Here is a 12,632-nt window from a genome sequence, read left to right as displayed (position 1 = left end):
AGGAGGTCTCATGGAAGCAGCAAAACCACTCGGGGTAAATTGCCTATAATAAGGTTTTTGGATTGTTGGAAATATGAGCAATTTACCAAATGATTTTATTAACAGAAATATTAGATAAAGCATGACTAATATAGCTGCGATAAAGCAAGTCATGCAATCTGACGGAGAGAAAGTAAATAGCATCTGCATATATGAACTTGAACTGAACACATCTAGGACAAACACTAGATCATGTTGCATATATGGAGTAGAACCTAACAAATGTAGGGCAAGAAGTAATACGAGAAACTATGGCAGGACATCTGACAGAAAGAAGAAGAACACATACGGGACAACAGCAGCAGAAGCACTGGACTTGGGGTCGACATCCTCTCCAGCCATGTCGTTGCTGAGGTAGTCGGCGTCAGGGAAGAAGTTGTCATTGGGAAAGTAGTAATTGGAGTCCGTGATGAAGAAGCCAGTAGTCGCGCAGAGCGCTCCCCAAAAACCTTATCACCCTTCTCCCGTACAGGACTCCAAAGGTGTGGTCTCGGAGGCCTACTATCCCGACGTGTGGTGCATGCCGCAAGCCGGGATGAGGAAGACAACAGCAGCTCAGAGATGGAATCGATGGCGAGGGAAGGAGTAGTTCTGTTGCGTCTCTCTGGGAGGAGCGACCTCCCTTTTATAGGCGCAAGAGAAGGAGGCGAGAGGGCAACGACGGGAGGCGAAACGAAGAGACAGAGAAGAAGCGAACAGCCAACAGCCGAAGGGCTGCACCGTTCGCATTCGAACTCCACTTTCGCAAAAATCTTTTCAGCTTTCGTGTGACCTTTCGTATACCCGTAGTGTGTGGAAAAAATTTAGATATCGGCTCGGCTCATTCCCGCAACCCGCGGAGGAGGAGCGCGCGTGGATATCCCACTTGTTCTCATGCTCGTACAAGTGGAGAAAGAACCTCCCTTATAAGGAGGTCCAACTCCCACTAAACTAGCAATGTGGGACTAAACTTTAGTAGTATCCCTTGCCTTGCATAAAATGGGCTAAGTGGGCCTCTAGGATTTATTAGGAATTTCTGAAATAGTTATTGGGCTGCCCAAAATAGACTAAATTCCAGCACCTGCTCCCCACCGGACATCCTCCCCCATGCCCCCACCCTCTATCCATGGATAGATCGAGGACTTGGCTACCAGGAATAGGTCTCCTCTAGTGGATCTGGTAGGTGGGAATGGTTAGGGGACAAAACAGAGGTTGATCAAGAGAAAATGGCGAAGAAAAGAGAGAGACAGAGAATGAGGAGTTAGGAGGAAGAAAATGACCGTGGTAGCCTTATCCCAAACTCTTCGGTCATCTCTTGGCGAAGACCACTCTTCGGCGTACACGCAGCCGAAGTTAATATCTTCAACCCACTGGCCATCGAAGATTACTCTTCAGCCCAGATCGGCATGTCTTTGGCCCACACAGGACCCAAATGCCCTCGTCGGCCTTACGTTGGACGAAGAGTTACTCTTCAGCTTATGTACGAATGAAGACCCACACTTCGGTCTAAGTGAGGCTGGCGGGGTCATATATTTGAAATTTCCAAATTAGGTCATACATTATCAGAATTTGTTAAAAATATTTTTTAATAAATTTAATAATATTTTCATTTTTTGTGAGAAAACTTCCGATCTATTCATCTTCAATCATGGCAGTACAATGAATACCAGAAAGTGCGCCGCTGTCATCACCCCTCCATCGCCGGAGTCGGGCACAACTTGTTGTAGTAGACAGTCGGGAAGTCGTCATGCTAAGGCCCCGTAGGACCAGCGCACCAGAACAGCAGCCGCTGCAGATGAAGAATAATGTATATCAGAAAGATCCAATCCAAAGACACGCGAACGTAGATGAACAACAACGAGATCCGAGCAAATCCACCAAAGATAGATACGCCGGAGACACACCTCCACATGCCCACCAACGGTGCTAGACGCACCGCCGAAACGGGGGCTAGACGGGGAGACCTTTATTCCATCTTCAGGGAGCCGCCGCCGTCTCGTCTTCCTGAGCAGGACACAAACCCTAGCAAAACTGAAAGAAACGACTAAAAACGGAGCCCTCCCACCGGCCCTTGCCGAGATCCACCGCCCCCCATGGCCCTAGGACCACCAGAGAGGAGGCGGACCTGCGGCGGCGGCGGCGGGAGGCAGAAACCCTAACTTTTTGTGGAGGAAGGAGGAGGCAATAATATTTTCATTTGATAGTCTCTACACTCCTCTATATACACCCAATACTCATTGTCAGGAAAATAAGCACGACAACTGACAACCAAATGTCATGCATTAAACGACCTTGTGATGCACTGTAGGCAACCAAACCAGATGCAAAATAATTTTTTTTCTTATATTTACTATTTTTTGAGACAACGAATTTTTTGAGACAATGAATGCTTATATTTACTGAGCCCTGAGCCGAACAACGAATGCAAATACAAACAGCCCAAGGCAAACAAACAAGCCCAAGGTGAGAAAAAAAGAGTGGCTGGTTTGCGCTATCCCGAGCCAGCCGACACAGTGTGTGTCGTTCTACTGGGCCGGGCTGAGACTGAGACGCGATAGAGTGCACCCCACCACACCCACCAGTCTCTCCGTTTCGTCGAAACTCGAAACCCTAAGCAAGAAATTCCCTTCCTCGAAATCGAAAAGAAAAGAGAACAGCGGCGGCGGTCGGCGGCGGGTGGCAGCGGAAAGACGAGCCGTCTCCTGAGATGGAAGGAGAGGCGGAGATGGAAGCGGAGGCGAGGGGAAAGAGTGTCGGAGAGGGCATCGAGCATGCCACGGGAACCCAGGGCAGGGAGCAAAAATAAAAGAAAAGAGGCGGCGGAAAGGTGAGGATCATGAGAGATCGGGTTCCTGAGATGGAAGGGAAGGTGAAGTGGAAGAGCGCCGAATCCAGGAAGGGCATCGAACATGCTGCGAGGAGGAAGCACGTGAAGTCATTATCGGAGATCAAGTCGGCGACGAAGAAGGTTGCGGCTGAGCTCTACCCCTTGCTTGATGTTCTTGGAAGGCACATCATGAGTCTGGAAGACGGGCCGGAGCAACGGTTTATGGAGGCCAGGGGCCACATGGATAAGATGTACAAGGAGGTGACGGAATGGTTGAACACGAAGGGGATCCAGACTAGGGCTGAGGTGATGGAATGGCTGGAGACGAGGAGGGTCCAGATTTAGGACTCAAGACAAGGTCGAGTCAGTAACGTACACGCAGGCCATGTGGATCTACTTCGTGAACCAATTCAGTTTGATCTTCCATGAGTTGGAGCAACTTCACGCCATGTTTGGTAAGATGTAACTACTTGGTTCCGTTTTGGAGTCCAAACCAATCTCCGAGCTGCTCAAGGAGTCGCGGGAAAACCTCAAAAGAATAAAGCTGGAGACCAAAAAAAATTGGATGAAATAGAGGAGGCCAGAGAGACGGACGAGGCACCACCGAGAATCTCCATGGAGGCTGTGAAGGGAACCATGGAGAGCGACGAGTTGCCAGAGAGGATTTCCACTTCAGAAGATACAAAATGAGAGATTGACGAAGCCAAGGAGATGGGAGAGGAAGGCGAGGTGAGGGATGAGGTGGCAAAGTTGGATATTGAGGAAGCTGAGGGGATGGAGGAGAAGATGCAGACTGGGCCGTTCTTTGATATGTACTGTGGCGGCTTGAAAGCGTGTTGGTCCTGGTTCTTCAGCAGTCCCTGCAAAGATACTAGTGAGTAAACATGCATCCATGCTACTCGTACTTATCTGCTCATTGTACATTAGGTTCCTTTTCTTCCTTTCTGCTGCATCTCTCAAACAAGCAGATTGATTCATTCTATTGAGGAAGGGATTTACCTTACTTTGTAGTGACCGAACGAATTATCTAAATCTTCCTTTTTTCGGTGGCTGCAGCGTCATTCAGTCCTATGCACTTCACACGCATTACACCGGGAAGCCCCTCTGATGATGCTGTCATTGCCAGCACCCTGCAGATTTTCTTTGTCAAAGTCGCAGAAATAAAAGAAGCTCTTGAGTTTAATTGGCCACTGCATGTGTACGGCATGGTTGCGGTCCGAGATACCATCGATCACATTCTCTTCCTCCGTGAAAGGCGTGATTGCCAAATACTGACTCAAAAGGTTTTATTTAATTTTATCCTAAAAAATTGCCCAGTTTCTCTTTACTTCCTTTTGCTTTCATCTTTTGTTGTTTTGTTGATTGTAGTTGTTGGGAAATGCAGGATCCTTGTTTGCAGTTGACTGGCCCGTCTCACGCAGTTGTTTCTATAGATCCTGTTGACTTTGAAATCAAGATGAAAGTGAAGGGCAGAAGCAGGTCAGAAGATAGAATGCTGATCCATCAGACCTTCAACTACAGTGCTAATGAGACCACTCTGTCGAATGACTTCTGCAAAATTATGTTACGGTGTGCGAAATTGGAAAATACAGTCCAAGGAACTATAGTGAGTGTCCGTGTTACTAATTGGAGGAAAAGGAAATGGCCTTTTAAACATGATGGTAGAGTTAGTTGCATTGCCAAGGGAACTTCTAAGCCCATTAAACCCGAGCAACCTGAAGAAGAGCTTGTACTTCAAGATCAAGTGATGGCTAACAGTTCAGATGGTTACATTGATCTGTCAAGGCATGTTGTTTCTGTAGAGTTAAATGGAAGGCTGGAAGTTATCATCAGTGCCGACAAATCACATGCCCGCAAATCATGTGGTCGTGTCTTCTTTCCAGCCCAGGAAAGCAAAGTAAGTCGGTGCACATGTAATCTTGGCTCCCATACGGTGGAGGTTACTGTTGCTTGGTCCTTGCTTATTAGAGACAAGCAGTATTTCTCGAGGGAGGGATGTGTTGATGGCCAGACGTTCGAGCATACTGTAAAGATCCGGGCGAGGAAGCATGTGGTGACAACATCGGAGACTCATTCAGCCACAAAGATAGTTCAGGCTAAGATCTACTCCTTACTCCATCTTTTCTCTGAGAACGCTGTGAATCTGAAACCCGAACCGAAACTGAGGATTAGCGACTATAGCATTAGTGAGATCCAAATCCACATGGATAACATGTACACCGACCTGACGAGTTTGCTCCAGATGATGGGCAAATTGCAGAACAGGGAGGTTCTGGGCAAAGAGCCAGTCACGGAAAAGATGGGTGTGAAGGGGATCCACATTAGGACCGAAGACAGTGGCGAATCAGCAACGAAGATGCAAGCATCGAGGACCTACTACAACTACGGATTGAATGCGATCTTCAGTGGGTTGGATCAGCTCTGCACCCAGTTGGATCAGATGGGACATCTTAGCAACAAATCCCCATCATTCTCCGAGCTGTTCAAGGAGCTGCTGCACGATGTGTCGCCGATGAGTTCCTCTTCCATGGAGACAAAATTGGAGACAGAGGAAGTCGAGGAGATGGGAGAGGATACCAACATGGACAAGGAGTAGACTGATGAGGAGTTCTTTGCTAGGTACCGCAGCGGCTGGGTATCGAATTGGTCTAGATTCCACGGTTCCTTCGCAGAGACGAGTGAGTAAACATCCAGTCATGCTACTTATGTGCTCATTGTTCGTTGCGTTTCTTCTTACCTACTGCATGTATCAAGCAAGCAGGCTCCTTCATTCTTTAGTAAGGGAAGCCGATTGAATTCTCTAAATAGTCTTCTTTTTTTATTGCTGCAGCGTCATTGAGTCCTATGCACTATACACACATTACACCGGGACAACGCCCATTGGCTGCTCTCATTGATAGCATTTTGCAAATCTACTCCCTCAAACTCGCAGAAATAGAAGATGGTTCTGGCTTGAAGTGGCCACTGGAAGTGTACGGCGTGGTTGCTGCAAGAGATAGCGTGGATCACAATCGCAACATTCTCTTCTCCCGTCGAAGGAGTAACTGCCAAATACTCACTCAAGAGGTCCTTATAGTATCTTCCTATTTTTTGTTTGTTGGTCCGCTGATTAGTTATGAATAAATGCATTTTGAAATACACATGTAGTTAAGAACACGTATCAAACAATTGCCCACTAAAGTGCTACCTTAGCAACACTGATTAATGAATGGTGAATGCATGATCCTTTTTTGCGCCTGACTGGCCCGTCTCGTGCAATTGTGAGTCGGGAACCTCTTAATGTGGAAATCGAGCTGAAAGTGAAGGGCGCAACCAAGTCTGAAGATAAACCATTGATGAGTTTTTTCTATTATTACAGCGGTAGTCATTGTGGGATATGTACTCTATATATCCCTCTCGAAGGAGACTTTTGCACAATGGCGTTAAGCTCAGAGGAAGTTTATGAATCAGTACAGGCAACTGCCGTGGGTATCCGTGTCTGTGTTCCTGAAGAGACGCCAAGTATTTTTAAAAATGGCGGCCGAGTTGTTTGCTCCTCTCTGCCTCGGAGAAGAGCCAAATTGCCTAATCCTGAACACAGGACCGGCCCCTCGTTTTGGCAAGTTGTGCTTCAAGATGGAGCAATGACAAGTTGTTCACAGGGTTACCTTGATCTGTCAAGGCATGTTGTCTCTGTAAAATTGTGTGGAACGCTTGAAGTTCTCATAGAGGCCAACTCGCGATCTGGGGCTATGGCTGCTCAGGTATCCATCCAGGCCAGAGATTGCAATATAACTCAGAATGAGTGTCAACTTGGCGACTCTAAGCTGGAGATCACTGTTGCTTGGTCCCGTCTTGTTTGGGACAAGCTGTGGATCACGAGGGGGGCAAATGAGGAACTTTGATGATGCCCAGGCAGACATGATAGCCGTCAGACTAACTCATTTAGTCAGTTTTTCCAGTACTGCGTCGATCTAAAAATATGCAACTATTTGTGTATCGTCGTATCATGTAATGTAATATCAGCAAATCTCTATATCAACTGATGTTACTAGGTATCTGATTATTTGTGTATCCGCCTGCTTTTCGTTTCTACTCCTATGTGCCAACGCTTGTTTCTGGCAGCAATGTTCTTACTAAAACGATTCATTCAGCAAATCTGCTAGAAGAATACCAATGCTCGATTCTGCTTAAGTTCTTTCTCAGATCCCTCAAGCGGCATGAGGCTGTTGCTTGTACTATCTTCTACTACCTTCGTGTTAGGGAACTAGATGTCTCTGTCGATTACAAGCCCGAATTACAGTAGCTAGTCGAGTCTCCATTCCGTATGCAATACGAGTTGCTTGCAATGATGGCCACGGCATCGGCCGTAGCAGCAGGCCCTGGTGGCTTGTGTGCGGCGAGACGTCCAAGTCATGCTTCCGGAACGGCTGCATCGAACTGACAACTTTGGTAGCAGGACAAACGAGGTCAACAACGAGCTCATGTGTGGCTACTGGGAGTAGCGATGTCATCGTGACCGGAGACGGGAACGAAGTGGCACCAACTTGGTTGGAGCATTTCATCGAACAGATAGAAGGCGTCATGCCGATGTAGATATGGGACACACTGCGGGGAACAACAAGGACCTCATGGGCCTTGTTGGTGGAGAAGGAGACGCTTGAGAGGACGGCAAGCTCGAGGGCGACGTCCGGAGTGGCCGCCATGAGTGTGTACTCATCCGGTCCTGCAATAGCGACGCCGCGGGTGCTATCGACGAAGGAATTGGGTGATAGAACTTGGATGTGGAACAGCGGGTTGATGCTGGCCATCACAGGAATGTGAGGGCGCCGAACTTGTCACTGAGGTCGATGACAGACTCATGGTAGACGGTGGTGACCTTGTCGACGTTGTTGGTGACGGCGAGCTGGTGCGAGCATTTCATTGAACAGGCGACATGCGCCATTGCGCTGCATGCGGGGAGCGCGTCGTGGACGACCTCGACAACCTCTTGGGCCTCGCCTGTGGAGTAAGAGACACTAGGGATGTGCAACGACGCGTCAGTTGTGCTCTCCGACGAGGTGGCGGGCGGTGGTGGATTTTGGACATGGGCGCCGAGTTTCTCGGCGAGGAACTGTATGGCGTTGGTGTAGGCGTCAAGGCTGGCGTCAAGCCGCTGGAGATACTCCTGGATGGACGGATCCATGGCTGATTCCCTCGGATGGTGGTGGTGAAAAAAATGTGGAAGAATTTGAGGAAGGGTGGTGCCTGGCTCTGAATACCAGATGTTAGGAAACTAGATGTCTCTCTCGATTACAAGCCCGAATTACAGTAGCTAGCCCTGATTACAAGCACGAACTAGGATACAGAAAGAGGGAAGCGAGAGGAAGAAGAAGAGAGCCACCGCCGCCGGGTTCGTGATCCTCCGCGGATTGTCGGCCCCAACTTTTCTCAGTCAAGCTCCTCCTCCACCCGAGCTACCCCTACAGACCTCTTCCTCCTCCACCCAAACTCCCCCCAACTGACCTCCTTCCATGCTCCCCACCAGACATCCTCCCCCATGCCTCCACCCTCTACCCATGGATAGATCGAGGACTTGGCTGTCGGGAATAGGTCTCATCTAGTGGATCTGGTAGGTGGCAATGGTTAGGGGACAAAATGGAGGTTGATCGAGAGAAAATGGCGAAGAGAAGGGAGAGATGGAGAATGACGAGTTAGGAGAAAGAAATGGCCGTGGTAGCCTTATCCTGAACTCTTCGGTCATGTGTTGGTGAAGATCACTCTTCGGTGTACGCGCATTCGAAGTTAATCTCTTCAGCCCACTAGCCACCGAAGATTACCCTTCGGCCCAGATCGGCATGTCTTCGGCCCACACAGGACCGATATGCCCTCTTGGACCTAAGCGAGGCTGGCAGGGCATATATTTGAAATTTCCAAATTAGGTCATACATTATCAGAATTTGTTAAACAATATTTTAAATAAATTTAATATAGTAATATTTTCATCTGATAGTCTCTCCTTTATACACACCCAATACTCATTGTTAGGAAAACAAGCACCACAACTCACAACCAAATGTCATGCATTAAACGACCTCGTGATGCAATGTAGGCAACCAAACTAGTTGCAATTTTTTTTCTTATATTTAAAGGGCCGGGCTGAGCCTAACAAGCGAATGCAAATACAAATAGCACAAGGCAAACAACAATCCCAAAGTGAGAAAAAAGAGAGGAGCTGGTTTGCTCGCTCCCTCTTGAAGCACGCGGCAGCAGTGTGGACTGGCTGGAAGTGTATGTATATAGTGCACCCCCCACACCCACCGGTCTCTCCGTTTCGTCGAAACCCTAAGCAAGACATTCCCCTCCTCGAAATCGAAAAGAGAAGAGAACAGCGGCGGCGGGTGGCGGCGGAAAGACGAGGAGCAGAGAGCCGTGTCCTGAGATGGAAGGAGAGGCGGAGATGGAAGGGGAGGCGAGGGGAAAGAGAGGCGGCGGAAAGGTGAGGATCATCGAGGCACCACCCAGGATCTCCATGGAGGCTGTGAATGGAGCCATGGGGAGCGACGAGTTGCCGGAGAGGATTTCCACTTCAGGAGATACAGAATTAGAGATTGAGCAAGCCAAGGAGATGGGAGAGGAAGCCGAGGAGAGGGATGAGGTGGCAAAATTGGAGATTGAGGAAGCTGAGGGGATGGAGGAGAAGATGCAGACTGGGATGTTCTTTACTATCTACTGTCGCGCCTTGGAATCGAATTTGTCCAGGTTGTTTAGCAGTCCCTGCAAAGATGCGAGTGAGTAAACATGTTCTCTGCTCATTGTACCTTAGTTGTTTTTCTTCCTTCCTGTTGCATGTCTCAAGGAAGCAAATTACTTCATTCTGTTGAGGAAGGGATTTACTTCACTTGTGGTGGCCGAATGAATTATCTGAATCTTATTTTCGATGACTGCAGCTTCATTGAGTCCTATGCACTTCACACACAGTACAACGGACCGCACCTCTTATGCTGAATTCGCCACCAGCACTCTGCAAATATACTCCATTAAAGTCGCAGAAATAAAGGGCACTCCTGAGTTGAAGTGGCCACTGCGTGTGTATGGCATGGTTGCTGCCCGAGATACCGTGGATCACAATCGCAACATTCTCTTCTTGCGTCAAAGGAATGACTGCCAGATACTCACTCCAGAGGTCTGTATCGTATTTTTCTGTTTTATGTTTCTGGTCCGTTGATTTGTTATGAACAGATGCATTTAGAAATAAGCATGTAGTTAAGTTGGCAGCTAAACTGCTAGCTTAGCAAAACTGTTGCACTCACTCAAAAGGTTGTACTTAATTTTCTCCTGAAAAACTTCCGTGCAGTTTCTCTTTTTTCTTGCATCTCTGTTTTGTTAACTATGATTATAATTGACAAATGCAGAATCCTTTTTTGCAATTGACTGGCCCGTCTCGTGCAATTGCGGCTATAGATCCTGTTGACTTTGACATTAAACTCAAAGTAAAGGGCAGGATGAAGTCAAAAGATAGAGTGCTCATGCATCAGACCTCCAAGTACAGCTGTAATGAGGCCATTCTGTTGGATGACTCCTGCAGAATTGTGTTACGGTGTGCGAAACTGGAGAAGACAGTGCAAGCAACTATAGTCGGTGTCCGTGTTATTAATTGGAGAAAGAAGAAATGTCCTTTTAGACATGGTGGTCTAGTCATTGCCAAGGCACATTCTAAGCCCGTTAAACCTCAGAATGAGGTCCTGCTACAAGATCAAGTGATGGATAACATTTCAGATGGTTACTTTCAAGGTGAAGTTAGTTGTGTTGGCGACAGATCTTCGGCGCTGAAACATGAAGATGAGGTTGTGCTTCAAGGTCAAGTGACAGCTAACAATTGGGATGGCTGTCTTGATCTGTCAAGGCATGTTGTTTCCGTAGAGTTAGATGGAAAGCTCGAAGTCATCATCCGTGCCCTGTCTTCAAATGGTTTTGTTACTAAACATTGCCATGTCTTCTTCCCAGCCCAGGAAAGCAAAATAAGTCGGGGCATATGTGATCTTGCCTCCTATAAGGTGGAAGTCGCTGTTGCTTGGTCCCTTCTTGTTCGAGACAAGCAGTTTATCTCGAGGGAGGGATGTATGGATGATGACTAGGCGTGAACATTATATAAATTAAATACAGTTAGCCATTTAAAGCTGTCAGCTCTATCCATTGTCTTAATGGCTTTATATCTAATGCTATGTTAAACTATTAGTGTATTGGCTGTCAGTGATTTTACTTAAATTGTCTACTACACCCTTCGTTTTTAAATATAAGAGTTTTGGCATTCTAATTTATACTGCCTAAATGTCTTACATTTATGAACGGAGGTAATGTTTTGTATTGACTGCAAAATGTAGGTTTGACTCTTTTTTTTAGCCACTCTGTTTTTACTCCTGAATACTACATGGGTGGTAAGCTGGAGATTGGTTAGTATTATACCCATCTGATCTGTGAAATATTTGTTTGGCGTGAGATTGATTAGTTTATACCCGTAATGCCTAATTGACATCCGTGGCTACGAATCAGTCTGGTCGTGATTTAAAGTCAGCTCCTATGTGATAGTAGTCTGTTTGAGGTTTTGTTGTGTCGAAGCAAGAACAGTTCTCATCCCAAGTCACTCCCATCTACCTTACGAAGCATTTTTGGATTACACGGCACTAGCCAGTGAGGACCTCTGCAGAATGGTGTTGCTGCCTCCCAGCATACCATCAACGAGATCAATTGCCGATATCAAACAGACAATGACAAGTCAGTCTCCGTCCCTAGTGGATGCTTCAACCCTGTGAGGCTTTGCTTTCCCCGAGGCCACTTGAAGAGAAAATTACATGTATCGTCCTTGAACTCGCTGGTGCGTAACAGAAAGGTCCCAATTGAGAATCACTCCAATATGGTCCTTATACTTGCAAATACATAAAATAATGCAGTCCTGCGTAAGCTAGGGATGTGTTTGGTAGACTGCATGAGCCCAACCAGGACCACACGGTGCAAAAATATCATGTTTGGTTGTCTGGTCTGCATCAGTCTTTTTTGCCCGCATGATGTTTAAAGCACTCCCGGGCGAGTGAAGTCTGAAATAAACCCTGTCGTTGTAGAGCTTGACGTAAATAAACCCTCACCTCTAAATCCCTGAAGTTGGTACCCTATACTCTTTAATCCCGATCTAAATAAACCTTATGGCGGTTTTATGAGTGGATTTGATGATGTGGCAACTAAAGGCCAGGATTGCTGACTTTGACCATAACAATTTTCTTTGCCGAGTTGTATTGCTGCCAGATCGCTGCGTTTGTCAATGGGCTCGAGCCACAGACCATCTCCTCCTGCCATGGTGCGAAGCCGGCGCCTGAGCCCATCTGGTCGCTGCACGTGTCTGGCACGGACAGCTCCTGCGTTGCCTGCGAGAAGCCGGCGAAGGTCAGCGAGGAGGAGCGGACGGTGTCTTGCTCGTTGTCCACTTTCTGCTTCTCGAGCACCCTGCAGAGCACCGAGTCCTCCTGCATAATTGAAGTGCCGTGCCATGCATCCAGATTAGGAACACCGATCGATGCAATTGCAAAGAGGAGCTAACCTGGCCGTGAGCTTCGCCTGTCTACGCGCACCCAAAGCATGATTAGCAGTGTGAGTCAGTGAAAATACATACAGTATATACCGCGTACACATGCATGCATAAGCTAGCCTTCAGATCAGGCCTCATAACGTAAGTAGCCTTCAGCACATCACACACAAAATACGTTAACTATGTCGGTTCGTACAATTTCCAGCACACAACCCATCCATCCCAGCCATTTCCACTGCCACCATCTAG

At 47.4% G+C, this 12,632-nt stretch overlaps 3 protein-coding genes across 3 annotated transcripts; all 3 read left to right on the top strand.

Moving 5' to 3' along the window:
- The first annotated feature begins 2,671 nt into the window (after positions 1-2,671).
- LOC125533855 lies at positions 2,672-5,911 on the top strand. Its single transcript, XM_048697186.1, has 4 exons — positions 2,672-3,719; positions 3,902-4,128; positions 4,230-5,523; positions 5,676-5,911. The coding sequence occupies exons 1-3, from the start codon at positions 3,557-3,559 to the stop codon at positions 5,439-5,441; spliced, it is 1,602 nt and encodes a 533-aa protein (XP_048553143.1). The 5' UTR covers positions 2,672-3,556; the 3' UTR covers positions 5,442-5,523; positions 5,676-5,911.
- A 149-nt stretch (positions 5,912-6,060) lies between these two features.
- Positions 6,061-6,769, top strand: LOC125537631. Its single transcript, XM_048700958.1, has one exon. It carries the CDS (start codon positions 6,061-6,063, stop codon positions 6,727-6,729), a length of 669 nt encoding a protein of 222 aa, XP_048556915.1. The 3' UTR covers positions 6,730-6,769.
- Positions 6,770-9,120: 2,351 nt separating this feature from the next.
- LOC125539392 lies at positions 9,121-11,046 on the top strand. Its single transcript, XM_048702835.1, has 3 exons — positions 9,121-9,594; positions 9,754-9,989; positions 10,219-11,046. The coding sequence occupies exons 1-3, from the start codon at positions 9,246-9,248 to the stop codon at positions 10,939-10,941; spliced, it is 1,308 nt and encodes a 435-aa protein (XP_048558792.1). The 5' UTR covers positions 9,121-9,245; the 3' UTR covers positions 10,942-11,046.
- Positions 11,047-12,632: the final 1,586 nt, after the last annotated feature.

Source organism: Triticum urartu, chromosome 2, assembly GCF_003073215.2.
Source record: "Triticum urartu cultivar G1812 chromosome 2, Tu2.1, whole genome shotgun sequence".
Lineage (NCBI taxonomy): Eukaryota > Viridiplantae > Streptophyta > Magnoliopsida > Poales > Poaceae > Triticum > Triticum urartu.
The sequence above is the reverse complement of the archived record's forward strand: the minus strand, read 5'-3'. Positions and strand labels throughout refer to the sequence as shown.

What these genes read in the sequence shown, in the direction of transcription:
- LOC125537631 (XM_048700958.1), top strand. Translation starts at nt 6,061, where the DNA reads ATGCATGATCCTTTTTTGCGCCTGACTGGCCCGTCTCGTGCAATTGTG.
- LOC125533855 (XM_048697186.1), top strand. Translation starts at nt 3,557, where the DNA reads ATGGGAGAGGAAGGCGAGGTGAGGGATGAGGTGGCAAAGTTGGATATT. An exon ending in CAGTCCCTGCAAAGATACTA is followed by an intron (nt 3,720 to 3,901) that starts GTGAGTAAACAT and finishes CGGTGGCTGCAG; the next exon opens with CGTCATTCAGTCCTATGCAC. An exon ending in GCCAAATACTGACTCAAAAG is followed by an intron (nt 4,129 to 4,229) that starts GTTTTATTTAAT and finishes TGGGAAATGCAG; the next exon opens with GATCCTTGTTTGCAGTTGAC.
- LOC125539392 (XM_048702835.1), top strand. Translation starts at nt 9,246, where the DNA reads ATGGAAGGAGAGGCGGAGATGGAAGGGGAGGCGAGGGGAAAGAGAGGC. An exon ending in CAGTCCCTGCAAAGATGCGA is followed by an intron (nt 9,595 to 9,753) that starts GTGAGTAAACAT and finishes CGATGACTGCAG; the next exon opens with CTTCATTGAGTCCTATGCAC. An exon ending in GCCAGATACTCACTCCAGAG is followed by an intron (nt 9,990 to 10,218) that starts GTCTGTATCGTA and finishes TGACAAATGCAG; the next exon opens with AATCCTTTTTTGCAATTGAC.